Source organism: Bubalus bubalis, chromosome 20 (assembly GCF_019923935.1).
Source record: "Bubalus bubalis isolate 160015118507 breed Murrah chromosome 20, NDDB_SH_1, whole genome shotgun sequence".
Classification (NCBI taxonomy): Eukaryota; Metazoa; Chordata; class Mammalia; order Artiodactyla; family Bovidae; genus Bubalus; species Bubalus bubalis.
The window spans coordinates 50,456,092-50,483,672 of NC_059176.1; the positions used below are offsets into that span (position 1 = coordinate 50,456,092).

The 27,581-nt window shown below is 48.8% G+C and overlaps 2 protein-coding genes across 4 annotated transcripts; one reads left to right on the forward strand and one right to left on the reverse strand.

The window, feature by feature from the left end:
• Positions 1–1,360: 1,360 nt before the first annotated feature.
• Positions 1,361–8,075, forward strand: LOC112580803 (myeloid-associated differentiation marker). 3 transcript variants are annotated; one of them, XM_025271070.3, is made up of 4 exons: positions 1,435–1,483; positions 1,810–1,909; positions 4,576–5,301; positions 6,474–8,075. In XM_025271070.3, exon 4 carries the CDS (start codon positions 6,622–6,624, stop codon positions 7,507–7,509), a length of 888 nt encoding a protein of 295 aa, XP_025126855.2. In that variant the 5' UTR covers positions 1,435–1,483; positions 1,810–1,909; positions 4,576–5,301; positions 6,474–6,621; the 3' UTR covers positions 7,510–8,075. The 3 variants fall into 3 exon arrangements, with proteins under 3 accessions (XP_025126854.2, XP_025126853.2, XP_025126855.2); XM_025271069.3 differs by lacking the exon at positions 1,810–1,909 and having other exon boundaries at positions 1,361–1,483; XM_025271068.3 differs by lacking the exons at positions 1,810–1,909; positions 4,576–5,301 and having other exon boundaries at positions 1,379–1,483.
• A 9,710-nt stretch (positions 8,076–17,785) lies between these two features.
• LOC102404346 (myeloid-associated differentiation marker) lies at positions 17,786–26,240 on the reverse strand. Its single transcript, XM_044932891.2, has 2 exons — positions 25,543–26,240; positions 17,786–19,817 (listed from the first exon to the last, which is right to left on the reverse strand). Exon 2 carries the CDS (start codon positions 19,415–19,417, stop codon positions 18,734–18,736), a length of 684 nt encoding a protein of 227 aa, XP_044788826.1. The 5' UTR covers positions 19,418–19,817; positions 25,543–26,240; the 3' UTR covers positions 17,786–18,733.
• Between the last annotated feature and the right edge of the window lie 1,341 nt (positions 26,241–27,581).

Here is a 27,581-nt window from a genome sequence, read left to right on the forward strand (position 1 = left end):
GACCATGGAATTGCCCAGGTCACCTGCCCAAGACAGGGCTGCAGTCCTGCCTCACACGGGGGCTCCTCTAGGATCCAGTGTGTCGGGGGAGTGGGGCCCCTCCCAGCCCACCCCCTCCTCAGGGACAGCTGCTCTGTTTCCAAGGGACTATTTGCTGAGAGGCCCCCAGGGCTGAAGGGCCAGCACCCTGAGCCCCAGCCAGCTTCCTGCCATAGTGATGGTGATGGTCAGACACTATCAACAGAGTTAAAACCTTGCTTGTTTTACAGCCAAAGTCTTATGAATAGTTAAACACAGCTCCAGAGTTTGATGGATTGTTTTTATCTGTTTGATCAGTCCAAAAAATGGACTGTGTTGATCTGCCTGTTTTTGTCTGTTTCTATCTTAGCTCTTCTTTCTCTAGAAATATATGACCAGTGACCTGTAGAATAATGACCCACTGATCTGGACAATGTAAGGGCCACACTCAAGTTTAAAAGCCAGAAAGGTGTCTCGTGCTTAATGTAAAGTCTCTAAAAACAGAAGCACAGAGCACCTCCAGCAATGCAGCCTACAGCCTGCATCCCTTTTCCTGTTTCCCTCCTTGTATAAATCCCGGCTCAACCTTGGAGTGCTGCGAGCTGGTTCTTTTGCACAGTGGTCTGCCTACTCCCCCGGCTGCATCTTCCTTAAAATAAAGCTACTTTTCTTTTACTCAACACTTGTTTCTCAATACTGAGTTCTTATTCTGAGCTGGGTGACAATGTTGGCCATCCAGGCAGCAGTCATGTCCCTGGGGCTCCGGCCCCGCCCCCTCCTCCGGGGCGACAAGGGCGGTGCGTCTGAGAAGGTCGAGGTGCCAGTTGCTCCCGGTGAGGATCTACAGGGCTGTGCCAGTAGCTGCCAAATGTGTTAGTTTCCAAACTTGCCCCGTCCCTCCCGAGTCCTTCTGTTGCAGGAAGGGGGACCCCTTCCAGGGCCCGAAACTGCGCTCTTGTCTAACACTTGGAAATGAATTGTCTGAGGAGATACATGTGCTGACAAAGCAAGAGATTTTATTGGGAAAGGGCACGCGGGCAGAGAGCAGGAGGGTAAGGGAACCCAGAACTGCTCTGTCACATGGCTCGCAGTCTCGGGTTTTATGGTGATGGGATTAGTTTCTGGGTGGTCTTTAGCCAATCATTCTGACTCAGAGTCCTTCCTGGTGGTGCCTTGTTCAGGCAAGATGGATGCCAGAGAGAAGGATTCTGGGAGGTGGTCGGACAGGTGGTGTCTCCTTTTGACCTTTCCCAAACTCTTCTGGTTGGTGGAGGCTTATTAGTTCCCTGTTCCTTACCAGGACCTCCTGTCCTAAAACAACTCAAGCAAACGGTTACTATGGTGCCTGGCCAGGGTGGGCGGTTTCAATCAGCATGCTTCCCCTAACACTTCCTCACAGCCTGCTTTCACTTTCTGTTGAGAGAAGGAAACCGGCCTCTGAAGGAGCTGCGGAGCTGTTGACTGAGTGAGTAGAGGGGTGTGTACCTTGGAAGCCCCCTTCCCACCTGTTTGGGAATATTCTTTGCCCTTTGGAACTTTGGGGTCAATTTGGACAGAACAGAAGTGGGACCTGGCTTTTCTGTGACTCTGTACCAGTCTCTACCCAAGGGGGAATTTGCATGTTTGTTTGTAATCTGTTCCAGGGGAGTGGGTGAAGTGAAGTGCAGGGGCCTACATCCATCCAGTGGACTTCTAGACTTTGTAGAAGTCCACTGGATACTTCCTGGCAGGTTGGCAAAACTAGAGCTATGACCTTGTTTTAAAAAAGTCTTTTTTTAAATTGCAATACAGACTGGCCCAGTTTGCTTTCGATTCTGAAGAATGGTGGCCCCTGAATGGGTCTCTAAATTCCTCCACTATTTGGACTTAGAACTAATTTGTCAAAGATCTGGTAAGTGGGAGGGAATTCCATGTGCAGGCCTTCCTGTTACTCCATAGTAACAGTAACAGGGCACTGAAAGGCAAAATTCTTCCAACAAGGGCACTAAATTAAAGGCAAAATGGAAACTAAACTGTGAAAAGCCTGCCCCCTTTACAGACGAGTCTTTGCAGTTTGCAGGCGAGGGAGGGAGAAGAGGGGATCAGCTTCTTATGGATTTGAATTTCCCCCACCTCTGTGGGTCCTATCCTAATGCCCCAGGCAGGGGCTGCCTAGGTCTGCAACCCCTTCCCCCAGTCTCTGGACCGAAGAAGAGTTCTAATGTTCTAACACCAGGGGAGTTCTAACCCAGGGTACCCTCCCCCCCACCCCCTGCCCAGCATGAGATAAAGAGGATCTGAAATAGTTTCTTCCTTTAAGACCTGACAGGACACTCAGTTTGGTCAGGGTGTGTCCACTACAGGGGGAGGGGGAGGGAGAGGGTAGATTTCCAACAAGATGGTTCTCTGCAGGAGGTCTGAGTGCCAGAGGACAGCCAGTTGGCCATCATTGGACTTTGTTTTCCACCTCAAACCTACTAAATCATAAAAACACCAGTCCTCCGTACACAGGTGATCCAGAAAAAATGGTAGAAACGTTCATTAGTATTTTTTTCTGACCCCCGCTCCCCCATTGTAGGCTGATGCACAGACATGGGTGATGATTGTGTTCACAGTGGAGGTGGAGCACCTTGTTCCCGACACTGGTCTCTCAATGTTTGACTTCCTGAGGGATAAACAGACAAGCCCGAGTTGGGTAACATGGCTAAGGGGCTTCCAGAAGCTAAGAGGTGAAGAGGGACCCTTCCCTGGGCATCAGAGACAGGGCAGCCCTGCTGACACCTTGTTTCAAAACTGTGACCTCCAGAACTGTGAGAGAATACACTGCTGTTTTAAGCCATCAGGCTTGTGATGATTTGCTGCAGTAGCCCTAGAAATTCAAGATGAATTTCCAGAAATGAAAAATAAATTCTTTGTCATATTTTTTTTTTAAGTTTTCAGAAAAGCTTGCTGACCTCCTACTCTAGAGCATGGTGGTCATGTGGATCCCAGGACCCCTGGTTATATCCTGTGTCCCCCAGTGTCTGAGACTCACAGGGGAGGGTCAACTGATCTAGAGAAGGCAGGTTAGTCCAAACACCCGCAGGAGCCAGGAGGGAAGGAAATAAGTAAAGGGGATGGAGAGGACTAGGGCCCCTGGAAAGGACCAGCTGCACCTCAAAAGGGTGGTGAAAAACAAGATGCCGTGTGCATGACATGGTCTCATGTGTATAAAACTGGAAAAGATATACAGATATGCCTTATAAACTTGTGTGCATATATGTACACACATGTCCAAATGTGATGTCAGAGCATGTGAAATGCGCTGAAGGCTGTACATGAGGTTGAGGACATGGATGCATCCTGAATGGAGGGGTAGATGCTTCTGTGAGCAGGCTCGAAGCCTGGCCACACCCAAGAGGGGAAAACAGGCACATGGGAGATGATCATAGTCCTAATTTTTGTCAGTTCAGTTATACATGAGAAAAAGAAAATATAGAAAATTAAACGGAGAATGAAAACTATAAAGGAGACAGCAGCTGCTGAGCTCCAGTGACCCCCTTTTTAGGGAATGCAGCCCAGTGAAACCGGATCTCCTGAGGCTTGCAAAGGAGCTGGAAATCTGGATTTTCATGTGAAATTGGAGCACTGTGCAGCTACCAAACACTTGAGGAAAAAAATAATGTTGATTCTCTACCATCGCTTTCTGAAGGGAAACCAAACACACCCCTGGACCACCTCCAGTCCAAGCTGGTTTGCAGCCCCTGATCTGCAGCAAATCAAGCTGCATATGCTGATGTCCAGAGTGGGGCCAGGGCCTTCTGGGTCCTTTGTGAGGCGGAGGGGGACAGGTAAATGGCATGGGTTGAGTGTGCCATGCACCAGGGCTCTGATAAGCCCTTCACATGCTTCCATACATTTAATTAATGTAAAGTAGATACTAAAGCCCCCTGCACAGATGGCGAAAGTAAGGCTCTGGTGAGTAACTTGCCCAGGTTCATCCAGCTCTGAGGGATCTCCCACGATCTCTCCCCTCTACCTTCTTTGCCCTTCTGGCACCTCCTCCTCCTTCCTCTGTCCTGACCATGACCTTCCTGGTTCCCTGTCTTCCAGTCCACACGTCTGGCTGCTGGGCAGGCAGGGCTCAGCCACATCCAGGCTGTACTCGGACAGGGGACACCATGTCCAGGATCACAGATTAGAGTGGAGGAGGGGCTGCTGGGGAGACTCAGGCAAAGCTGCTGATTTCCAGGTGGGGGAACTGAGGCCCAGAGAGGGCACAGGCCTGACCCAGGGTCACACAGCAAGAACCTCATCCTCTCCTTCCCCAAGCCCTCCCTCTGTGACATGAGAAGGACCCAAAGTTGTCTTTTAGTCTTAGGTGGAATCTCAGGGTGAGTTCAGGTAATTAAGCCGGGATCAAACTGGGGTACAGAGAGCATGACACCCCCAGCCTTCCTCACGCCAGTGCCCCTCCCCACCCTTGGCAGTGCCCACTGGGAGGCTAGCAGGCTCCAGGGCTCCACTGGCGATTGGGGCTCAAGGAGCTTTGTGAGTCCAGGAAGGTTCTCAGGCTTTGCTTTGTGTTTCTCTTTCCAGCCTCAGCTTGTCCCAGGGTTTATTATCAGCAAGATGACAAGGCCCCTGATGGCAGGAAGCTGGCTGGGGCTCAGGATGCTGGCCCTTCCGCCCTGCGGACCTCTCAGCAAATAGTCCCTTGGAAACAGGGCAGCTGTCCCTGAGGAGGGGGCAGGCGGGGAGAGGCACACTCCCCCAACACTGGACCCTGGAGGAGCCCCTGTGTGAGCAGGACTGCAGCCCTGGCTTGTGGGACTGTCTTGGGCAGGTGACCTTGGCAATTCTGTGGTCTCCAGAGTCCCTGCCATTCTGGCCACGTGTCCCTGTCACAGCCTGAAACCCCTTCAGGCCCCTGTTCTGTCTCAGTTCCAGTCCAGTCCCCTCCTCCATGGGAAGGTTGGCTCCATGCCTGCATCTCTTCTGGGTCTGAAGACCCCTACTGGGCTGCCTCAGGGCCACTGGGACCCTGGGGTCCCCCCAGTCATCTCCACTCTGCCCCTCGCCCCCGCCCCGTCAAGTCCTGGGTGCATCCTCAGGGCTGGCCCCTCCCAGGGGTCCTGCAGGGGCCTCCTCTTTCAGCTCCTGCCCTTAAAAGGGGGTAATCATCCATCCATCCTCACCCCCTCCCTGAGATGCCCTGGAAGACTCCCCATCAGCATCAGACACAGCATCCTTGTTCATTTCCAATCCCTTCTTCCCAGCTTGGAAGCTGCTAACCCGTCTCCCAGGCCAGGAAAACCCACACAGGTAGGACTGCTCCTAGATCTTTCCAGATTGGCACATGGATGGCTGCTTTGGAGCTTATGAGCCAAACATTATGTTAATTTGTTCTGTGATTTCTCCAAGACACTCGTCCTTGGAGTCACGCTGGGTTGAGATCTCCCCTCCCCAGTGGGGAAGAGTCACAAGTTGAGACAAAAATGGGTGGAGGGGATTCACAACAGTCCCTACTTCCCATGTCATTCTGTTCCCACGGCCTTGCTCTCACCTCATGGCTCCTCCCTGTTCACCCCTGAAACTGCCCTCCTCTGGTTGGGGCTGTGTCCCCTCAGATATCAGCTCCTTCTAGTGATGCTGCAGGGGGGACAGGCTGGGACACGTCCTCCAAAAGACTACAATCCATAATCTTTTTTCTGAAGTCCCTTTGGGACAGATATGTTTCTGAATTCAGAAACTTTCTGCTTCCGACTACTAACACGGTACATCTACTCTATGTGACATCACACCCCACTGGTGTCTAAAAACAATTTGTGATCAAACAGATTCATTTTGGCAACTGTACTTTTGAACATTCACTTTCATTGAAATAAACAAAAATTGTTAATTGTCTCAGGTCTGTTCAGGTCAAAATTTGCTACCAAACTTTTTTTTTTTAATTCTTTTTCAATTTTGAGAATCATGAAGGTTTGTGATTGTAGAAAAGAAGCAGCATACTCTATATTCCTTTAAATAATGGCACCTAACACAAAGAAGGCGATGGCACCCCACTCCTGTATTCTTGCCTGGAAAATCCCATGGATGGAGGAGCCTGTTAGGCTGCAGTCCATGGGGTTGCTAAGAGTCAGACACAACTGAGCGACTTCACTTTCACTTTTCACTTTCATGCATTGGAGAAGGAAATGGCAACCCACTCCAGTATTCTTGCCTGGAGAATCCCAGGGACAGGGGAGCCTGGTGGGCTGTCGTCTATGGGGTCGCACAGAGTCGGACACGACTGAAGCGACTTAGAAGCAGCAGCAGCAGGAGCAGCACAAAGAGATAAAAATATATACACAGTTTTGATGCCACCCTCAGTCTAGCTGTGAGTTTAGGATAAAACAAGTCTCCTGAAAAAGCCACCAGTGATGTGTGGGGAGAATCATTCTGGAGTGGCTATGCTGTTACCCAAGTGTCTTGAATCATTGACTCTAATTCTACAGGTCCTGAGCCTCAGCCTTCACAGGGCCCTGGGTCGTTTTCAGGCATCTGACTCAATCCGTCTCCAGATCTGGATCTTTCTCTGGTGGATCTTCAGTGAGGACCACTGCCACAACCAGTGACCGTGACCTGCCTGACCATCACAGCACCATGGCCACCAGGTCCACATCCACAGACCAGGACTACTTGGCCTTGGTGTGGTTCTGCTTCCGCCTGCTGCAGTTGTTCTCCAGCTGCATGGCCTTCTGGCTGGTGACTTCTGGCTTTCGGAAGAGGGGCTACGGGGACGTAAATATCTGGGCCATGCTCATCTGGTTCCTCTCTTTGCCCATAAGCCTCATCGTAGTCATAGTTGAATTATGTTATATCCAGTCCCACTTTCATTTCTCGTACCACATGCCCCTCACAGATGCCTGCTTCGCCGCCCACGTCTGTCTCTCACTGTTCGTCGTCCAGTCTATCCAGAGACACCAGTTTTTGCCTTATGACCCTTTCATAGACAGGGTCAACGCTGCCCTATCATTCACCTACATTACGTGTTTCCTTTATGGTGTAGAACTGTCTTGCACGTGGAACTGCTACAAGCTCAAAGACCTCACCTGCGCTGTGTACACCATGCAGGGCGTGCTGAAGGTGCTGGAGATGTTTGTGGCCTGTGTCATCTTCACCTTCATCAGCAACACCTCCCGGCACCTGAAGGAGCCAGCTCACGAGTGGTGTCTGGCCATCTATTGGATCTGCTTTATCCAGGCAATTGTGGCCACGCTGTTGAACCTGGGCAACTGGGAGTACAGACTGCCCGTCCAGCTGACCCTGCTCTCCGTCCTCCTCTACTCCACTGCTTTGGTTCTCTGGTGGCTCTACCCAGTAGATGAGGAGATTGAGGGCAAGCCCAAGGGATTCTGGGTCTTGTACATGTTGAGGCTCACCGACCGCTGGAGCCGCTGGAGCCGCAGGGACCATCGACAGGCTGTGGCCATCCTGACAGCCATCAACCTGCTGATTTACGTGGCCGACCTGGTGATCTCAGCCCACTAGGTTTTGTCAAGGACTGAGGATCAGCCCTCTTGTCAATAGAGGTTTCTATACTGAGCTCTGATGTCGTCTTCCTGGCTCCCCTTCTCACATCCTTCCCCGTTCATCTCTCTCTCTTTTCTGTTTCCTTCTCTCCATATGCTCTTTGTCCTGTTTTATGTGTTTGCTCACACCCTGTTTTGTCTTTCTCTTGCTTCTCTCATCTTTTCTACATTTTCTGCTTTTGTCCCTTTTCTGATCATCCTTGGTCTCCTATGTCCTGACCTCCTCTCCCCATTTTCCTGCTGATCAATCAAGATCAGATTTCTTCCTTCTCTGCCCACCACCCCCTCCCACCTCCTAAGGTGAGGACTTCACAGCACACACCTCTCTGTGTGGCTGTTCACACCCTGGACATCCGGAGGGGCCTCGTTACCAAAGCAAGTCTGTACCCCTGGCAGTGCCTTAGTTGGTGTGTGTGTGTGAGTTTGGGGGTGGCATGGGTAACTAGGCTGCTGCTGCTGCTGCTAAGTCGCTTCAGTCGTGTCTGACTCTGTGCGACCCCATAGACGGCAGCCCACCAGGCTCCCCTGTCCCTGGGATTCTCCAGGCAAGAACATTGGAATGGGTTGCCATTTCCTTCTCCAATGCATGAAAGTGAAAAGTGGAAGTGAAGTCTCGCAGTCGTGTACGACTCTTTGCGACCCCATGGACTGCAGCCTACCAGGCTCCTCTGTCCATGGGATTTTCCAATCAAGAGTACCGGAGTAGGGTGCCATTGCCTTCTCCGGGGTAACTAGGCATTAGGCCTCAATTATCTGAGTGGAAGGCGGGTGTACAGTGTGCCCTCCCTTCAATTAAAAAAAAAATCTCAAGAGGTCAATTATTTCCAGCGGTCAGAAGTCTTAAAACAGAGACCCTGGATTCCAGGTCCCCACCTGGTGTTCAGCCCCTTTGAGATTGGCTCCAGAATTTTTGCAGGCTCACTAAACACCTGCTGCCTAGAGGGTATCTTAGAGGAAGCCAGGGGTGAATGCCTTCCATCCCAACTACTCTATAGGGAATCAAAAAAAGGAGCTGGTGAAGAACCCCGGGATCTTGAAGACACCTGTTTGCAGCATTGGTGAGGGGCAGCCATGTGACCCTCCTGCCCCAGTGTTCAAAACAGCTTGTCCTGCCTCTTCAGGGAGAAGAGCATGGCCACTGCAGCCTTAAAGGCGATGTTAGCCTGAGATTTTTTTTTTTTTTCCTATCTTCTGATTAGGAGGGCAAAAATTACTGGGTAACCCTGTACTTAAAGGGGGAAGTTTCTTTTCAAATTTTCTTGGGCAGATGGTTTGTGGGGGTGGGGCTTGCTGCTTCCATTGTCAAAGCAACCGCAGTGCTTGAGTGTAAGGGGACACACACTTGTGTGTTTCTGTGTGCCAATTGCTTTCTGATGCTGTTTCTTGGTTCTATGAGACTCAGGCATAATATGATCTAGATCAGTGCATATAATTTTTAAAAATTCCCTGGAGCTCCTGGTTCCCATCAGTTCCTGATGTCAGTCATAGAGAAAAGGCTTGTCCCCTTGCCTATATCCACAATGTCCCTTTTAAATCCCAATGTAACGATGAGAGAAGCAAAATAAAAAAATGTGAGAAAGACATTCACATATTCTAATTGCTCCAATTTGTCTAGACTACTGAAGAGTCCAGCCAATTTCCACCCTCACCCAAATTTGTTTCTGGAAGCCCCTCCCACTGACTCCCCATCCACACCTGGATCAAAGCCTTGGGGTGTGGCCCAGACTGTGACACAAGATGGGGGGGGTCCCACCTCAATGCCAACATCCTGGCCCCCTAACTCTTAAAGGGGCCTCTCCAGAAAGGTGTGTCCTTGTGTGTATACTCAGTGCACATGTGTGTGCATGGTGTGGGCCCATGTGCTCCCCTGTGTTGAGACCAGCAGCCCTTTGCAGTAACTGGTGGCTGCGAAGACCCCACAAGTCTCCTGTCCTCAACCACAAAGCCTCAGACCCAGCACCCTAGTGTCACCAGGGCCAGAGGTGCCAGGAAAGTGGAGTTGTGAGGGAGACGCAGGGTAAGGCCCCCCACTGCTGCCACTCTCTCCTGGACTGGGATGAAGCATGTGATCTTCACCCAGGGGCAGGTGGGGTGGAGCAGGGGGCATTCCCAGGAGGTAGTCTCCATGGCAGGCAAATCTTAAGAAGCACTGAAATAAAATTAACATTTTAAGGCAAGACAAGAGAAATTTAAACATAAACTTTTGGTTAAATACTGCAGAGATCACATGAAATAAGCACTGAAAAGTGTCCACTGGATGTGACCATTTGAAAGTCATTGACAGCCTTGCTTAGAGCTTTTTTATGAAGTTCTCAGGACAGAAGCCAGTGCATTGGAGACAGAGAAAGAGAAGGAAAGACGATAAATATAGGTTTCTCCTGGGGCAGCTAGTGTCTGTAAGGGGAAAGAGAGGGTCACAGTTGGAGAGGAGCCAAGGGTCAAGGGAACCTAGATGATAAGTTTGCAAAAGGTCATTTACTATTGCTTGACTTCAACCCAAAGGAACATCCAAATACTGACACAAGGTCCAAAGGGGAAAATACTTTTTAATGCCCAGAGCATGATAAAATGTGAATCACGGTGACAGTGTATGAAATCATTTAGGTAAATAGGAGATACGTTAACTTGTTATCAAACAGTCCGAATGGTCCAACTGTTTTGGAGTCAGAACAGGAAATAAAGAGAAAGAGGGTAAAGGTTATTAATGTGAAGAAACTTGTGATTATCACTTCAGAGTTACTTACTTCATGAACTCAATTCTTCTGTGCAGTATATTGGACAGTAGATGCATGCGGCTATTTAATTTTTTTTAATCATATCCTTTTGTTTTATTTATTTATTTATTTTAACCAAGCCATGCAGCATGTGGGATCTTAGTTCCCCAAACGGGAACTGAACCTGTGCCCCCTGCAGTGGAAGTGCAGAGTCTTAACCACCAAGGAAGTCCCCTAATTTTTAACTAAATAAAATTAAATAGATTGAAACATGCAAGTCCTCAGTCCTACCAGCCACATTTCAAGCACCATATACCTACATGTTGTTAGAGGCTACTGTATTGAACAAGACAGGTATAGAATATTTCTATCATTGCAGAAAGTTCTACTGGGGACTTCCCTGGTGGTTGTGGTTAAGGATCTACCTTGCAATTCAGAGAATGTGGGTTCAATCCCTGGTTGGGGAAGTAAGATTCCACATGTCTCAAAGCAACTAAGCCTGCATGCCATAACTAGCAAGCCCATGTGCATCAGCTAGAGACTCCATGCACCACAGCCAAAGATCCCACGTGATGCAACGAAGACCTGATGAGGCCAAATAAATGAATAAATATTTTATAAAGTTCTGCTGACTGCCCTGCTTCATATATTCCAAGGCCATATAGTTAGGTGCATATATGTTTGGGCTTGTTATGTCTTCTTGTTCACTTTCTCAATACAAAAACTATCTCCTTGTCCCTTGTGATGTTTATTACCCCAAATTCTGTTTCTCAGAATTTAAATTTGCAATCTGGGCTTTAGTTAATGAATTTACATTTACCTAAAATATCTTTTTCCACATTGTTTCCTTGCCACACTTGAACTTTACACAATCTACATGGATATTTCAGTGTTTTTGCTAATCGAGGTGATAAGGGAATAACAGAAAATAAGGTTTTGACACAAAATTGGCCTACTGACTTTCCTGAAACAGTCCACTAAAAATTCATACAGGTTGATTCAGGTCAATTTCATTTTTATCTAGCAATTTCTTTTCTGCTCTTGTTAATTTCTTATTGAATTTCCCCTTGGGAAATAGTCTAAAAATACCTATTTCCTTAAAAACAATCAGTCCCTCTGGTAGGCTGGGAAAATATTTCTTGGAGAGATAACCTTGTCAACTCCCATATCCTGTGAATGTTATTTATTTGAAAAAAAAAAAAAAAAGAAAAAGATCTTTGCAGATGTGACTAAATTAAAGTGAGCAGAGAAGGGAGGAGGAGGCCAATATTGGGGTGGGTGGTGGGGCAGAAGGAAATGGGGTCAGGTTCTACATAAGGGGAAAGTATTGAAGAAACTGGGGCCTTGTAACCTGGACAGTGAAGAACTCAGGGTTGAGATGGAGACATGAGGATGAGGTGAAGATGGGTGACAGGTCACCATGTGGAAGTGACACTGGATTTATCCTGGCTGGAAACTTCAGGGGGAAAGCCTTGTGTGTATAAACCAGGGACTCAACTCTCCGAGCAGTGCTTTCCAGACTATGACTCCTCTGTCCTTGGGCACATCTAGGACGGGGTCCGTGGCCCAGGTGAAAGGAGTCAGGTGGCAGGTGGGAGGTGGGCTAGGGTTCAGGGCTCAACCTGGTGTCCTGTGGTCCAGACACAGCCCCAAACATGTTCCCACAGGCCAGTGTTTCTTCACAGACACCATCAGCTGGGCTGAGAGCCACCTGCCCAGTGCAGCCTGCATTCTCAGTCCTGACAAGCATCAGTCTGGGGTCACTCACTTGTTCCTGGGTCAACCGCTTAGGCATTGGGGGTGGTGAGCCTTGGAGCAGAGGTCCTGACCACACTCATCATCCTCCCCATTTCTAGGTTCACACGCAGCCCCCTTGGGGCAGGAGGGGACGCACAAATGTCTTCCCACAGGCTCAGGTGAGAGCACATCCCAGCCAGGACTGCCATGCCAGATGCACTCCCCTCCCACCCCACACACACACTGGAGACTCCCCACAAGCTGTTCCTCCTTCCTCTCCTCCCGCTGCCATCCTGCTGGGTCTATCCTGGTCTCCAGGGACTGGTTCCTACCACCCAGGACGACGGAGTCACTCGTGGAGCCTCCTGCCCTGCAGCAGACTGTCCCCAGGATGTCAAGGGCTTGAGAAGGGCACAAGAGCATGTGTTCTGTGAACAGAGATGAAGGACAATGTGGGGACATGCACCCTCCCCCTGGCCCAGGACAGGATGGCAGAAGCAACGGAGCAGAGAGAAGGTGGGGGGTGGATGGTGAGAAGAGGGGCTGGGGAACTAACCTGGAGAAGCAGAGTGGGGCAGCTAAAGGGCTTGGAAAGAAGAGACTGAAAGGCGAAGGGTGTTGAGAAGCACAGCTCTCCCTTCTCCCTGTTGCCTGGAGTGGACCCTGACCTACTCTTTTCAGAACTGAGGGCAGAAGAGCAGGAGGCAGTGACTTCCATGCGGATGCCTGAACAGGCTAGAGCAGAGATCAGCATGAGCCCAGTTGTTTCCATGGTGGCTACGGAGTCGGGACTATTGTCCCCATTTCACAGAGGAGACGACTGAGGCAGGAGTTGCCCAGATATGAGTAGAGCCATAGGTGACAGCAGGGCTCCTGGGTTGTCCCAGGTCTGCTCTCTGAGGAGTTGCTCCCAGGGGTCTGCTGGGGAGGACAGAGCAGGGGCTCAGGAGCCAGGCTGGGGTCACTGGAGGCCTGTGAAAGATGACATGTGTGAAGCACGGAGCCCAGAACCAGTCACAAAGCAGCGCCTCAACAAACATCACCTCCCATGCCTCCTTCTATCACAACTTCAGTGAGAAAACCCAGCATTTGCAGCATCGACCCCAGGTGTAGGGGGGCCCAGCTAGGTCAGGGGTCCAGAGGGGCAGCAGGGGTGGCTCTGCCTTTATTAGGATCGGGGTGATGGTGCTGTTTATGGGTCCCCACCACCCCCAGCCTGGTGCTGGGCTCCCTGCCTATGGGGGACCTCAGCCTCCTCCTCAGCCCTTTGATGGACAGGACCCTGAGCTCACAGAGGTAGACACGGAGTCAGGCGGGCTGACTGGGGTCTCTCTAGAGCATCAGCCTGTGCTTCCCACGTGTCAGCGCCTCCCCCACTGAGAGCTGGGTGCAGGAGGCACAGACTTCGTGTTTGAGAAGTGCTGCCTACATCAGGCTACTGTGCTGTGCAGCCACGGATGAGCCACTGGCCTAAGGGCTGAGCACCTCCAAGGGGACTCCTGCCACTGGTCCAGTCTCATCCTTACCATCTCCCTGGGCTGCCTGTTCATGCAGAGAGAGGACACAGCCCTGCAGGACATGTCCTAAATAGCCCACTGAAGGGATGAGGGGCTCCAGGTGAGGTTAAGAACCCAAGGGATTGAAATCCAAGTTCAAACTTTGGAGGAGGAATTGAGAACTCACTTCAGTATTCTTGCCTGGAGAATTCCATGGACACGGGAGCCTGGCAGACTACAGTCTATGGGGTTGCAATGAGTCAGACACGACCGAGCGACTAACAGTTTCATTTTCACTTTCATGACACCAAACTACTGTGCTTTTCACTCGGGGGGGTTGCGGGGGTCGGGGGAGGGAGGCGCTGCTTTACAACAGCAATGCCTGCTATTTGTACCACTGAACCAGGTGATGTAGGTGGTACCACCTGGGAACCAGGTCTGGGAGAGTGGGGATGTGTAGCCTGACCTCTCAGGGTTCTCTCCTGCTCTGGCTCTAGGGTTTAGGGTCATGACCTCTGTTGTTGTTATTATTATTATTTTAATGAACTTTGGAAGCTGTTGGGTTGGGTGGGGCTGCCCATCTGGCTATGAGTGGCCACCAAGGGAGAGCCCTTGGTGATAGGTTGCTGCTGAACCACGAAAAGACGCTGGGATTCTTGGCCTCCAGAGAAGAATTCAATCTGGGGCCAGAGATGAGGCTCAGTCGCTCAGAGCTTTTGTGTAATAAAGTTTTATTAAAGTATAAAAGAGATAGAGAAAGCTTCTGACATACATAACAGAAGCGGGCAGAAAGAGTACCCCCCTGCTAATTTTTAGCTGGATGTTATATAGTCACTAGCAGTCTGTTAATGAAAGAATGGAATGTCTTAAAACTCAGAGAACGGCACCAGGCCCCTCATCCATAAGATGTATTTGGGGATGTATTTGCTGCGGCCTGGCCTGGAGGGTGACCCTAGGCTCCCTGACTCCTAGCCCCTAGTTCCTTCCAGGGCTTCAGGCTTCCTCAAAAGGACAGGAACCAGGATTCACAAAGGAAAACTTTTCCCGAAGGAAATCTCTAACTCAACCTCCGGCTTTGGCTCTGGGGTTTGGATGTCCCCAGGGGAGGGAAAAGCTAGGGAAGCCTCCTTACCTCCCAGGTAGGTGCTGAGGTGAGCGAGCGTCAGGACCCAGAGGGTAGCATGTGCCGTGGCACCAGCCCCATCTCGAGCTCTACTCCTCCTGCACAGCCAGCTCTCAGTGGAGGAAGCATGGTCATGGGGGAGGCACGGGGGCTTCCATCTCCACGTCTGAGTCTCCAAGACTGGCAAGTCCAGGGGCCCCGGGAAGAGGGGGGCTGGGAGGGACCAGGGGTCTCTGGCATCCCTCCCCCATCTAGCAGATGAGGAAACTGACTCAGCAGCAGTGAGTGCCCTCCTCAGGGGGATGGGGCAGGTTTGTGCAGGACGAGGGTGGACGGGGCAGAATCCCAGCCTGGAGGATGCTGCGGCCGCACTTGTCACAAGCAGCGTGGGGCCGTGAACGGACACCCGGCCTGGGGACAGGACACCTGGTCCTGACTCTGACTCTGCCACACACAGGGTGACTCTGGACAAGTGCTGCCCTCCCTGGGGTCCAGCTGCTCCTCCTCTATGACAAGAGGGTTGGACTAAGCAGAGGACCTTTACACTCTCTTTTGAGCTCCACAGTGAGGGGACTGGACCAGCCTTGGAGCTGTGACAAATGACACTTAACCCCCCAGCAGGAGGGATGGAGCAGCCGCCCTCATGAACCATGAGGCTTGGACAGTGAGCCCCTCAGGTGGGCCCACCCTGGGCAGTTCTTTTACTAAAGCAGAGAGGCATCTTCATCTTCCTGGGAAGTGAGGTCCTAGGGTTGTTTTCAATTTGATTTAGGAAAATAGAAGAATGTGAAAATCCTGTACCTAGACTTACAGGGGTAAATGCTCACTTGCTTTTCTCAATGAAAAAAAAATTAATCACTAGTCAATCTAAGAAGGAAACCAAAAACTTTATTCAAGCCAACCTGACAACTATAACCCAGGTCCAAGTTTTTCAGGAAACTATGAGAACTATTCTGAAGACATAAGGCAGTAGATTAGTAAGTATTTGATTTGGGGGAAGGGGAACATGCAAACAAGCACATGGCTTGGAAGAGGCTTACTGCTCTTCCCAAGGAAAACTACTTTAGCTAAAGGCTTTCATGCTTTTCTAAGTATGAGAAGATGCAAGAACAGAGTTCATAAAAATTTATCCTAAAAATCTATCACTATCTGAGGGCAGGTTCTCCCGGTTTTCCCAGAGCACAAAATGCCTCATCCTGAGTTTCCCCCCTGAATTCCTTCCAGGATCAACTATAGGTCAGTAACCACAGTGGCTAATGACTTGATTCTTGTACAGCTGGGTGATGGGCAACATTCTTTACTGCACAATTCCTTTCCTTTTGATCTTAATTTCAAACAAGGTTTGGGAGGCTTTTTTGGCCAATTTGTCCCAGGGTTCTAAGAATGCTCATTCCAAAATCAATCCAGGATTTTGTTATTAGGCCACTGAACGCGCTGTTACTCACCCACTCCTGGTAACAGTAGCCAAATCCTCTGGACCACCTGCCTTACTAGTCTGTCAGCTCCAGGAAAGGGCTTCCTCTTGTTGCCTCTTTCCTTTCTGTATCCAGAGTCACACTATTACAATCATGGATCTTATAGAACTTTACATCAGATCAGTCGTTTCAAGTCACCTGGTCATCATGATTGTTTATTATAGGCTCAATCACTCATTTGTTAATGCAAGAAACAAGAGTCTTGTAAAACAGGCAGAATAAGTAACACAGCTAGTGACATTAATAAGCTCCTAAAAAAGTAAGTAGTAGTACCTTCTAAGGAGTTACATGCATGCACCAGAGAAACTCAACTTTATGTTTGAGTAGGTATTTCTGCCCTTGATAAGGGCTGGTTAACACATAATACAGATGCACAAAGCATACTAGAATGGAGGGAAGAGGCCGAAAAAGACAGAGAAAATTTTTATTTTTAAATTTTTCTTATCTTGCTTTAAAATACACTTTTTATTTCAGTCCTTCTTAGGATTTCGCCATGATGTGGACGGCCTCCTGGGAGCCCTCCCCCTCCACCCCACCTGCCTCTGGGTGAAGATCACACGCTTCATCCCAGTACAGGAGTGAGGGGCAGCAGAGGGGGTCTTTCCCCTCCCCTCCCCAACAGCTCTGCTTGCCTGGCTCCTCTGGCCCTGGTGACTCTAGGAGGCTTTGTGGTTGAGGACAGGAGATTGAGGGGCCTTCACAGCCACCAGTTACTGTAAAGGGCTGTGGTCTCAATGCAGGGAAGCACATGGTCACACACACATGTATACACACATACCTGCACTGAGCATACACACAGGCACACACCTTTCTGGAGAGGCATCCAAGTGCTGTCATGGCCCCTTTAAGAGTTAGAGGAAAAGATGCTGGCACTGGGGTGGAGCCCAAGCTCTTGTGTCACAGGCTGGGCCACACCCCCAGGCTCTGGTCCAGTTGTGGATGGGAGTCAGTGGGAGGGGCTCCCAGAGACCTAGCTTTGGTGAGGGTGGGAATTGGCTAGGACCTTCGGAGCTCTAGACAAATCGGGCGCAATTAGACTATGTGGATTTGGTTCTGGAGTTTTTGTCTTTGTCTTTTTCTTTCACTTTTATGAGGTTGAAAAGCTACATTATGAATGTGGAAGAAGGGACAATGCTATTCTCAATGACTGACAGCAGAGGCTGATGGGAACCAAAAGCTCTGGGAATAAAAAAAAATTGTATGCATTTTATAGATCACATTATGCTGGAGTCCCAGAGAATCAGGAAGCAGCAGCAGAAAGCAACCAGCACACAGAAACACACATGTGGACTTCCCTGGTGGCACAGTGGATAGAGTACACCTGCCACGCAGGGCACATCCCTGGTCTGGGAATATCCCACATGCAGCAGAGTGACTAAACCCATGGGCCACAACTACTGAAACCTGTGTGCCCTAGAGTCAGTGCTCCGCAACTAGAGAGAGCCCACTCACAACAGCGAAGTCTCAGCACAGCGAAAACTCAATCAATCAATAATTTTTTAAAAAATTCTTTATGAAAAAAAAAGAACTGTGTGTCACTGCACACTCAAGCAATGCAGTTCTTTTGACGATGGGAACAGCAACTCCCTCCCCTCTCCAAACAACCTGCCCAAGAAAATTTGAAAAGAAGCTTCCCCTTTAAGAACAGAGTCACCCAGTAATTTTTGCCCTCCCAATCAGAAAAAAGACGAGAACAGAAAAAAAAAAAAAGCAGGCTAACATCACTTTAAGGCTGGTGGGCCCATGCTCTTCTCCCTGCAGAGGCAGGACTGCAGTTTTGATCACTGAGGCAGGAGGGCCACATCGCTGCCCCTCACCAACACAACCCTAGGGTTCTTCACCAGCTCCTTTTGTGATTCCCCAGAGCATAGCTGGGATGGAAGGTATTGACCCCTGGCTTCCTCTAAGATGCCCTCTAGGGAGTGGGTGTTTAGTGAGCCTGCAAAAATTCTGGAGCCACTCTCAGGTGGGGCTGAGCACCAGGAGGGGCCCAGGGGCCCAGGGTCTGTGCTTTAAGTCTGCCATCTGGGAATTACTGATCTCCAGAGACTTTTTTTTTTTTTTTTTTTTTTTAATTTAAAGGGAAGGCACATTGCACACCAGCCTCCAACGCTCCACTGGGAGAGAGTGTCCAGTGACTTACCACCTGCCTTCACTCTCCAAAAAAACACACAGACAATTACCAACTAAGGCACCCCCAGGTGGACAGACATCCTTTGGCAATGAGGCCCCTCTGGAGGCCCAGGGTGTGACCGCTGCACAGAGGGCTGTGTGCTGTGGAGTCAGCACCTCAGGAGGTGGGAGGGGCGGTGGGCAGAGGAGGAAGGAGTCTCAGGTCCTGATGGATCAGAAGAAGGAAGATGGGAAGAGGTGGTCAGGACACAGAAGGTGAGAAAACAAAGAGAGTCAGAATGGGGGTAAAGGCAGAAAATGTAGAAAAGATGAGCAAAGCAAGAGAAAGAGGCAAAAGAGAATGGGGGCTATCACATAAGACAGGAAGGAGACAGAGCAGAAGGAGGGAAGGAAACAGAAAAGAGAGTGAGATGAATGGGGAAGGATGTGAGAAGGGAGAGAGAGCCAGGAAGAGGGCATCAGAGGATGTCAGAGCTCAGTAGAGATCTCCTGTGAGCAGAGAGGATCAGGAGTCTGTGGGATGACCCCCAGTCCCTACAGAAACCTGGTGGGCCCAGTACCCCAGGTCGGCCATGTACGTCAGCAGGTTGGCGGCTGTCAGGACGGCCACAGCCAGGCGCTGCTCCCAGGCGCACATGCCGTTGGTAGTTCTATCAATGCAGTTCACATCGCTGGACTGCTGGGGCTGCCCGCCATACTTCTCATCAAACTGGTAGAGCGGCCAGAGGACCAGAGCAGTGAAGTGGAGGAGGATAGACAGCAAGTTCAGTCCCAGATGAAAAACGGGGAAGGAGATGGGCAGCCTGTTCTCCCATTCTTCCCGGTCCATCAGCATGGCCACAACTGCCAGGATGAAGCAGATGGAATACACGGCCATGCACCACTCCAGGGCTGGCTGGTCTATGTACAGGGAGGTGTTGCTGATGAAGACAAAGATAACACAGGCCACAAAGGTCTCCAGCACCTTCAGCAGGCCTGGCCTGGTGTGCACGTAGCAGGGGATCTCCTTGAGCTTGCAGCATTCCCATACGCAGACCACGTCCATGACATAAACCACACATGCGATGCCAGGAGAACACAGTGGCAGCGATGGCCCGGTTTTGGCTGGCATCCTAAGGCAAGAACTTGATGTAAGTGATGGGGTAGAAGATGGAGGCCGAGAGGCAGATGAGGGCAGCGTAGCAGGCATAGGTGATGGAGAAGTTGTACCAGCAGAAAGGAAAGTTGGTCGGAAACCTATATAATTCCAGTATGACGATGGTGAGCGTACCAATGATTCAGAAGCACCAGCTGAACATGATCCGGTTACTTATGTCCCCCCACCGAATCCCCATGTCAAGCGCTAGGAAGAAGGCCGAGATGATGCAGACCAGCTGTGGCATGCGGAGGCAGCTGAACACAATGTACAAGCCACACTTTTCTGGGGATGTCCTACCGGTGGACATGATATTGTGATGGTCAGGCAAGTCCTATTGCCAATATGGCAGTGGTCTTCACTGAGGACCCAGCAGCCAACGTACACTCTGGAGGCGGATTAAATCAGATGCCTGGAAAAGTCTCGGGGGCCTGTGACTGCTGAGGCTCAGGATCTGTGGAGTTAGAACCAATAATTCAATCACTTGGGCAACAGCTCCAGAATTATATTCCCCACCCATCACCCTTGACCTTGTAACAAGACTGCTGCTGCTGCTGCTAAGTTGCTTCAGTCGTGTCTGACTCTGTCAAGACTATCCCATTCCAAACCTCACAGCCCAGTTGGTTTTGCCTCAAGCGATAAAGACTTCTTTTCTCTTTGGCTGTGTGCCATTATTTTCGGAGATACAGTGGAATGTGGCCCTTATCCGTAATCCCAACCTTTTAAGACTCCAAAAAGAAAAGAAGAACTTTTATAAATTCCTTTGGCTACAGAATCTACTTGAACAGACATGAGAAAATTTATCAGTTCAGTTCAATTCAGTCGCTCAGTTGTGTCTGACTCTTTGCGACCCCATGGACTGCAGCAAGCCAGGCCTCCCTGTCCATCACCAACTCCTGGAGCTTGCTTAAACTTATGGCCATCAAGTCTGTGATGCCATCCAACCATCTCATCCTCTATCATCCCCTTCTCCTCCCACCTTCAATCCTTCCCAGCATCAGGGTCTTTTCAAATGAGTCACTTCTCATCAGGTGGCCAAAGTACTGGAGTTTCAGCTTCAACATCAGTCCTTCCAATGAATATTCAGGACTGACTTCCTTTAAGACTGACTGGTTTGATCTCCTTGCAGTCCAAAGGACTCTCAAGAGTCTTCTCCAACACCACAGTTGAAAAGCATCAATTCTTTGGTGCTCAGCTTTGTTTATAGTCCAACTCTAACATCCGTACATGACTATTGGAAAAACCATAGCTTTGACCATATGGACCTTTGTCAGCAAAGTAATGACTCTGCTTTTTAATGCTCTGTCTAGGTTTGTCATAGCTTTTCTTCCAAGGAGCAAGCGGCTTTTAATTTCATGGGTGCAGTCAACATCTGCAGTGATTTTGGAGCCCAAGAAAATAAAGTCTGTCACTGTTGCCTTTGTTTCCCCATCTATTTTCCATGAAGTGAGGAGACCAGATACCATGATCATAGTTTTCTGAATGTTGAGTTTTAAGCCAATTTTTTCACTCCTCTTTTACATTCATCAAGAGGCACTTCAGTTCCTCTTCACTTTCTGCCATGAGGATGGTGTCATCTGCATATCTGAGTTTATTGATATTTCTCCTGGCAATCTTGATTCCAGCTTGTGCTTCATCCAGCCCAGCATTTCACATGATGTGCTCAGCATATAAGTTAAATAATATACAGCCCTGATGTACTCCTTTCTCAATTTGGAACCAGTTCATTGTTCCATGTCCGGTTCTAACTGTTCCTTCTTGACCTGCATACAGATTTCTCAGGAGGCAGGTCAGGTGGTCTGGCAGTCCCATCTCTTTCAGAATTTTCCAGTTTTTTGTGATCCACACAGTCAAAGGCTTTGGCATTGTCAATAAAGCTGATGTTTTTCTGGAACTCTATTGCTTTTTTGATGATCCAACGGATGTCGGCAATTTGAAACCACCAGAGTGGTTACTCTGCCTGTTCTAAATCTAGCTTGAACATCTGGAAGTTCTCAGTTTACATACTATTGAAGCCTGGCTTGGAGAATTTTGAGCATTACTTTGCTAGCGTGTGAGATGTGTGCAATTGTATGGTAGTTTAAACATCCTTCGGCATTCCCTTTCTTTGGGATTGGAATGAAAACTGACCTTTTCCAGTCCTGTGGCCACAGTTTTTCAAATTTGCTGGCATATTGAGTGCAGTACTTTAACAGCATCACCTTTTAGGACTTGAAATAGCTCAGTTGGAATTCTATCACCTCCACTTGCTTTGTTTGTAGTGATGCTTCCTAAGGCCCACTTGACTATGGACTCCAGGATGTCTGGCTCTAGGTGAGTGATCACACCATCATGGTTATCTGGGTCATTAAGTTCTTTTATTGTATAGTTCTGTGTATTCTTGCCACCTCTTCTTAATACCTTGTTTTTGTTAGGTCCATACCGTTTCTGTCTTATTGTGCCCATCTTTGCATGAAAAGTTCCCTTGGTATCTCTAATATTCTTGAAGAGATCTCTAGTCTTTCCCATTCTATTGTTTTCCTCTATTTCTGCACTGATCACTGAGGAAGGCTTTCTTATCTCTCCTTGCTATTCTTTGGAATTCTGCATTCAGATGGGTATAGCTTTCATTTTCTCCTTTGCCTTTAGCTTCTCTTCTTTTCTCAGCTATTTGTAAGGCCTCTTCAGACAATCATTTTGTCTTTTTGCATTTCTTTTTCTTGGGGATGGTCTTGATCACTACCTCCTGTACAATGTCATGAACTTCCGTCCATAGTTCATCAGGCACTCTATCAGACCCGACCCCTTGAATCTATTTGTCACTTCCACTGTATCATCGTAAAGGATTTGATTTAGGTCATACCTGAATGGTCTAGTGGTTTTCCCTACTTTCTTCAATTTAAGTCTGAATTTGGCAATAAGGAAATTCATAATCTGAACCACAATTAGCTCCCAGTCTTATTTTTGCTGACTGTGTATAGGCCTTCTCCATCTTTGGCTGCAAAGAATATAATCCATTTGATTTCTGTATTGACCACCTGGTGTTGTCTATGTGTAGAATCATCTCTTGTGTTGTTGGAAGAGTAGAGTGTTTGCTATGACCAGTATGTTCTCTTGGCAAAAGTCTGTTAGCCTTTGCCCTGCTTTATTTTATACTCCAAGGCCAAACTTGCCTGTTACTCCAGGTATCTCTTGACTTCTTACTTTTGTATTCCAGTCCCCTATGATGAAAATGACATCTTTTTTTTGGTGTTAGCTCTAGAAGGTCTTGTAGGTCATCATAGAACCGTTCAACTTCAGCTTCTTTGGCATTAGTGGTTGGGGCATAGACTTGGATCCCAGTGATATTGAATGGTTTGCCTTGTAAACGAACAGAGATCACTCTGTCATTTTTGAGATTGCACCCAAGTATGGCATTTTGGACTCTTTTGTGGACTATGATGGCTACTTCATTTCTTCTAAGGGATTCTTGCCCACAGTAGTAAGTATAATGGTAATCTGAATTAAATTTGCCCATTCCAGGAGTCGATAACAAGATGGTGGAGTCGAAGGTTGTGCACTCATTTTCTCCCTTGAGAACTCCAGAATTGGCAACTCATTGCTGAACAACCATCGACAGGAGAATGTTGGATCCAACCAAAAAAGATACCCCACATCCAAGGGCAAAGGAGAAGCCCCAAAAAGATGGTAGGAGAAAATTTAGAGTCTTTATTTATTTCACTTAGTGTGAATATTCAAAGGTTCAGTGCAAAAATAGTAATATGTTTGTTTATAAGGTGCTTTCAGACCCTTAGAAAAAAAGGGTTTGAAAAAAGGGATTGTGGATTGTACTGTGGATGGCTTCTATATTGTTTTCCATTCATATTTTTGTGTGGTTTACTTCTTCTCATGTATGCATGCATGCTAAGTTGCTTCAGCTGTGTCTGAGTATTCACAACCCTATGGACTGTAGCCCACCAGGATCCTCTGTCCATGGGATTCTCTAGGCAAGAATACTGGGGTAATAAATAAATTAAAAATAATAATAATACTGGAGTGTGTTGCCCTCTCCAGGGGATCTTCCTGACCAAGGATTGAACCCATGTCTTACGTTTCCTGCATTGGCAGATGGGTTCTTTATCACTAGTACCACCTGGGAAGTCCCTTCTCATGTATAATTGATATAAAGTAGGAGTATGATCATCTCCCATGTCCTGGTTTCCCCTCTTAGGCATGGCCAGTCTTCCTCCTGCTCACACGAGCATCCACCCTTCCATCCATGTCCTCAACCTCATGTACAGCCTTCAGTACATTTCACGGGCTCTGAAATCATATGTAGAAACACGTGTACATACACGCAAATATGGTTTTAGGCAGTATCTATATCTTTTTTTCCATTTTATAGACATGAGACAATATCATGCACACAGCATCTTGCTTTTCCACCACACCCGACAGGTGCAGCTGGTCCTCTCCATCCCCTTTACTTATTTCCTTCCCTCCTCGTTCCTGGGGGTGTTTGGACTGACCACCTTTCTTTAGATCAGTGGACCCTTCCCCGTGAGTCTCAGACACTGGGGGACACAGGAGATAACAAGAGGTCCTGGGATCCATGTGACCACCATGCTCTAGGGCAGGAGGTCAGCAAGCTTTTCTGAAAACTTTAAAAAAAAATATGACAAAGAATATACTTTTTATTTTTGGAAATTCATCTTGATTTCCTAGGGTTACTGCAGTGAATTATCACAAGCCTGGTGGCTTAAAACAACAGAGATGTGTTCTCTCACAGTTCCAGAGGTCAGCGCTTTGAAACAAGGTGTCAGCAGGACTGTGGTCTCTCATGCCCCAGGGGAGGTCCCTCTTTGTCTCTTTTAGCTTCTGGAGACCCCTTAGCCGTGTTATCCAACTCAGGCTTGTTTGCTCATTCCTCAAGAGGCCAAACACAGAGATGAATGTTGGGCTTTGCCTGGGACAAAGTGCTGCACCTCTGCTGTGAACACAGTCATCACCCACATCTGTGCATCAGCCCATGCTGGGCAGTGGGTAGAAAAATATAATAAACGTTTCCACCATTTTTTGTGGATAATTTCTGTAAAGAGGATTGGCAATTGTCCAGTTTAGTAGGTCTGAGGTTGAAAACAGTGTGAGTCCAATAATAGCCACCGGGCTGTCCTCCTGCAGAGAACTGTCTTAGTGGAAATCCAACCCTACCCACCCTCAAGGACACACTGACGCCAAGCTGAGTGACCTGACGGTCTTAAAGGGGGAGACTACTTCAGACCCCCTTTCTTCCTCATGCTGTGGTGACGCTAAGGCTGTGCCCCGCACCCACACTAGGACCCCTCCTTCTTCCAGAGACTCGGGGAGCTGGGCACAGACCTCGGGGCAACCTCTACCTGGGCCATCGGGATAGGAACCCCAGAGGTCGGGGTGGAGTCAGTTCCCTAAGAAGCTGGCCCCTCTTCTCCCTCCTTTGCCTGCAAAGACTCCTCTGTAAAGAGTGCGGGTTTTTCACACTTTACTTTCCCTTTTGTACAATTAATTTAGTGCCCTTGTTGGAAAAATCCTTATTATGAAAGGCTCAATATGGAATATCCTCCCACTTAACCAGATCTCTGACAAATCAGTTCTAACTGCAAAATAGGGGAGTAATTTAGAGACCCACCTGGGACTACTGCTTTTCAGAATCAGAAACATATGTGAGCCAGGCTGTATTATAATTTAAAAACCTCTTTTTTCTTGGTTATAGGGTTATAGCTCTGGTTTCGCCAATCTGTCAAGATGCATCCCAGTGAACTTCTAGGAGGGATGGATAAAGACACCCCTCCCCCGCCCCCCATTGCACTTCACATCACTTGGTCCTCTAGAGCAGATTACAAACAAACAAACTAATTCTCTGGGAGAGACTAGTACAGAGTGGCAAGTGAATCATTTCCCACTCCTGCGGTGTCCAAAGTGAAGGTGTTAGTTGTTTAGTCATGTCCGACTCTTTTGTGACGCCATGGTCTGTAGCCTGCCAGGCTTCCCTGTTCATGGGATTCTCCAGTAAGAATACTGGAGTGGGTTGCCATTCCTTTCTCCAGGGGATCTTCCCAATCCAGGGATCAAACTCTCATTTCCTGCATTGCTGGCAGATTCTTTATGTCTGAGTTCTAAAGGGCAAAGATTATGTCCAAATGGGTGGGAATGGAGGCTTCCGGGGTGTACGACCCTCTACTCACTCAGTCAAGAGCTCAGCTGCTCCTTCAGAAGCCAGTTTCCTTCTCTCAACAGAAACTGAAAACAGGCTGTCCACAATGAGTGGGGAGGGATAGGAAAATTCCAGAAACTAATGAGTTTAGCAGCTGTAAAACTTATCTGTAGATCCTCTCCACCTTCCCAGCAGCAGCCCGCTCATCAACTCAAGTGTAGCTAGAGGGGCAGAGGCTAGGGGACCTGACTCCTGCCTGGTTGCACAAAGGCTCTGACTGTCACCAGGCTCTGATTCGTTTGCTGAAAAGCCAATACAGAGAGGTAAGTGTTGGATGAAAGAAAAGTTACTTTATCTTAAGGAAGCCGGCAACTAGGGGAGAAGGTGGTAACCGACGCCCAAGACTGCAAGGTTCAGCTGGGATTTACACAAGAGAAACAGGAAATGGTTGCAGGATGTGTGCTGGGGGTGTGTCGTGCTTCTAGTTTTGGAGACTTTGCATTAAACATAAGGCGCCTTGGTGGACTGAGAACCTGAGTTTGTGGTCATTACATTGTCCAAATCAGCACATCTGCTCTAGGGGTGAGTGGCCATATATTCCTGGAAAAACAAAAACGAAACAGAACAAAACAGGCAAAGTGAAACTGAACCAGTCCATCAAAACCCAGAGCTGTGTAGTTCAAGATTTTATTGTAAAATAAGCAAGGTTACACCTCCAGTGCTGGTGACCTGCCTGACCGTCACCGTCACCACGAGAACCTCCTCAGGCCTGGGCTCCAGGACCGCGGGCTTCTTCCTCCACCTGGGGCAGCTGCTCTCCGCCTGCGTGCCCTCCTTGCTGGTGGCCAGCATGGACACTTGGAGTGAGTGCACAGTTAACTGGTCTGTGATCCTGTGGTGCTTCTGCTTCGGTGGGACCCTCCACTGTCTTCATAGTGGACTTGTGTGGGCTCCAATCCCACTTCCCCTTGTCCTGCTATGACGTTCTCTACCACTATGCCTTCTATTTTGCCCTTTGCTGCCTCGTTATTTTCACCATAAACTATGTTCAGTTCTTGCTCCAGGGTCCCACCTGGAACCAGGCCATCACTGCCACTGCCTTCTCCTTCATCAGTTCTGTGCTTTATGCCACCAAAGTGGCCTGGACCTGTGCCCTGACTGTGATACATCCTGCTTGGTGCCTGCTGGTCCAGATGTGCTTGGGAGCCTGTTGATCTTCCTGGTCTGTGTCATTCTTGCTCTCACTTATAGCATCCTTGTCAACTGTGACACCTGTTTCCAGTGTACTTCTGCCATGGTAAGACAAATGGTCCTGTGCTCCATCTGCTTCTCCCTGGGGACCATGTCCACCCTGTTTCTCAAGGATGACAATGAAACACACATATTTGTGGACCATCCTTTACTATAGACGGAAACTGCACTCTCCATCCTCCTCTACACCAGCTCTCTGGTCCTCTGGCCATTCTACACCTTTGAAGAAAAGTTGGGCAGGCAGCCCCTGAGGTCCAGCCATGTGAGCTGCTGTGATTAAAAAACTCACCTGCTCTGTGCATCTGGGATGAAGGTTGGACTGTGGGCATCTTGACATCTACTAACCTGCTGATTTACTTGGCTGACCTGCTGTGCTTGGTCTTGGAGTCTTCTGTAGGGACTAAGGACGGGCCCCGGGGCTCCCAATTTCTGTTTTCACCTGCAGTTTCTTCACTGAGCTCGGGATGTTCTCTTCCTGGTTCCTTCTCTCCCTTCTCACATCCTTCCCCATTCATCTCCTTCCCTTTCCATTTCCTTCCCTCCTGCTCTGTCTTTGTTTTCTTTGTTGGCCCAAGCCCTGTTTTGCTTCTTTCTTTTTTTCCACTCTCATCTTTTCTACATTTTCTGCTTTTTGCCCCCTTTCTGGTCATCCTTGGTTTTCTCGTCTCCTGTGTCCTGACCACCTCTCCCCATTTTCCTTCTTCTGATCCATCAGGACCTGAGACTCCTTCCTCCTCTGCCCACCGCCCCCTCCCCCCTCCTAAGGTGCTGACTCCACAGCACACAGCCCTCTGTGCAGCTGTTCACACCCTGGGCCTC

Excerpts from the sequence above, each read along its gene's own strand:
- LOC102404346 (XM_044932891.2), bottom strand. The coding sequence starts at position 19,417 with ATGCCTGCTACGCTGCCCTCATCTGCCTCTCGGCCTCCATCTTCTACC.
- LOC112580803 (XM_025271069.3), top strand. The coding sequence starts at position 6,622 with ATGGCCACCAGGTCCACATCCACAGACCAGGACTACTTGGCCTTGGTG.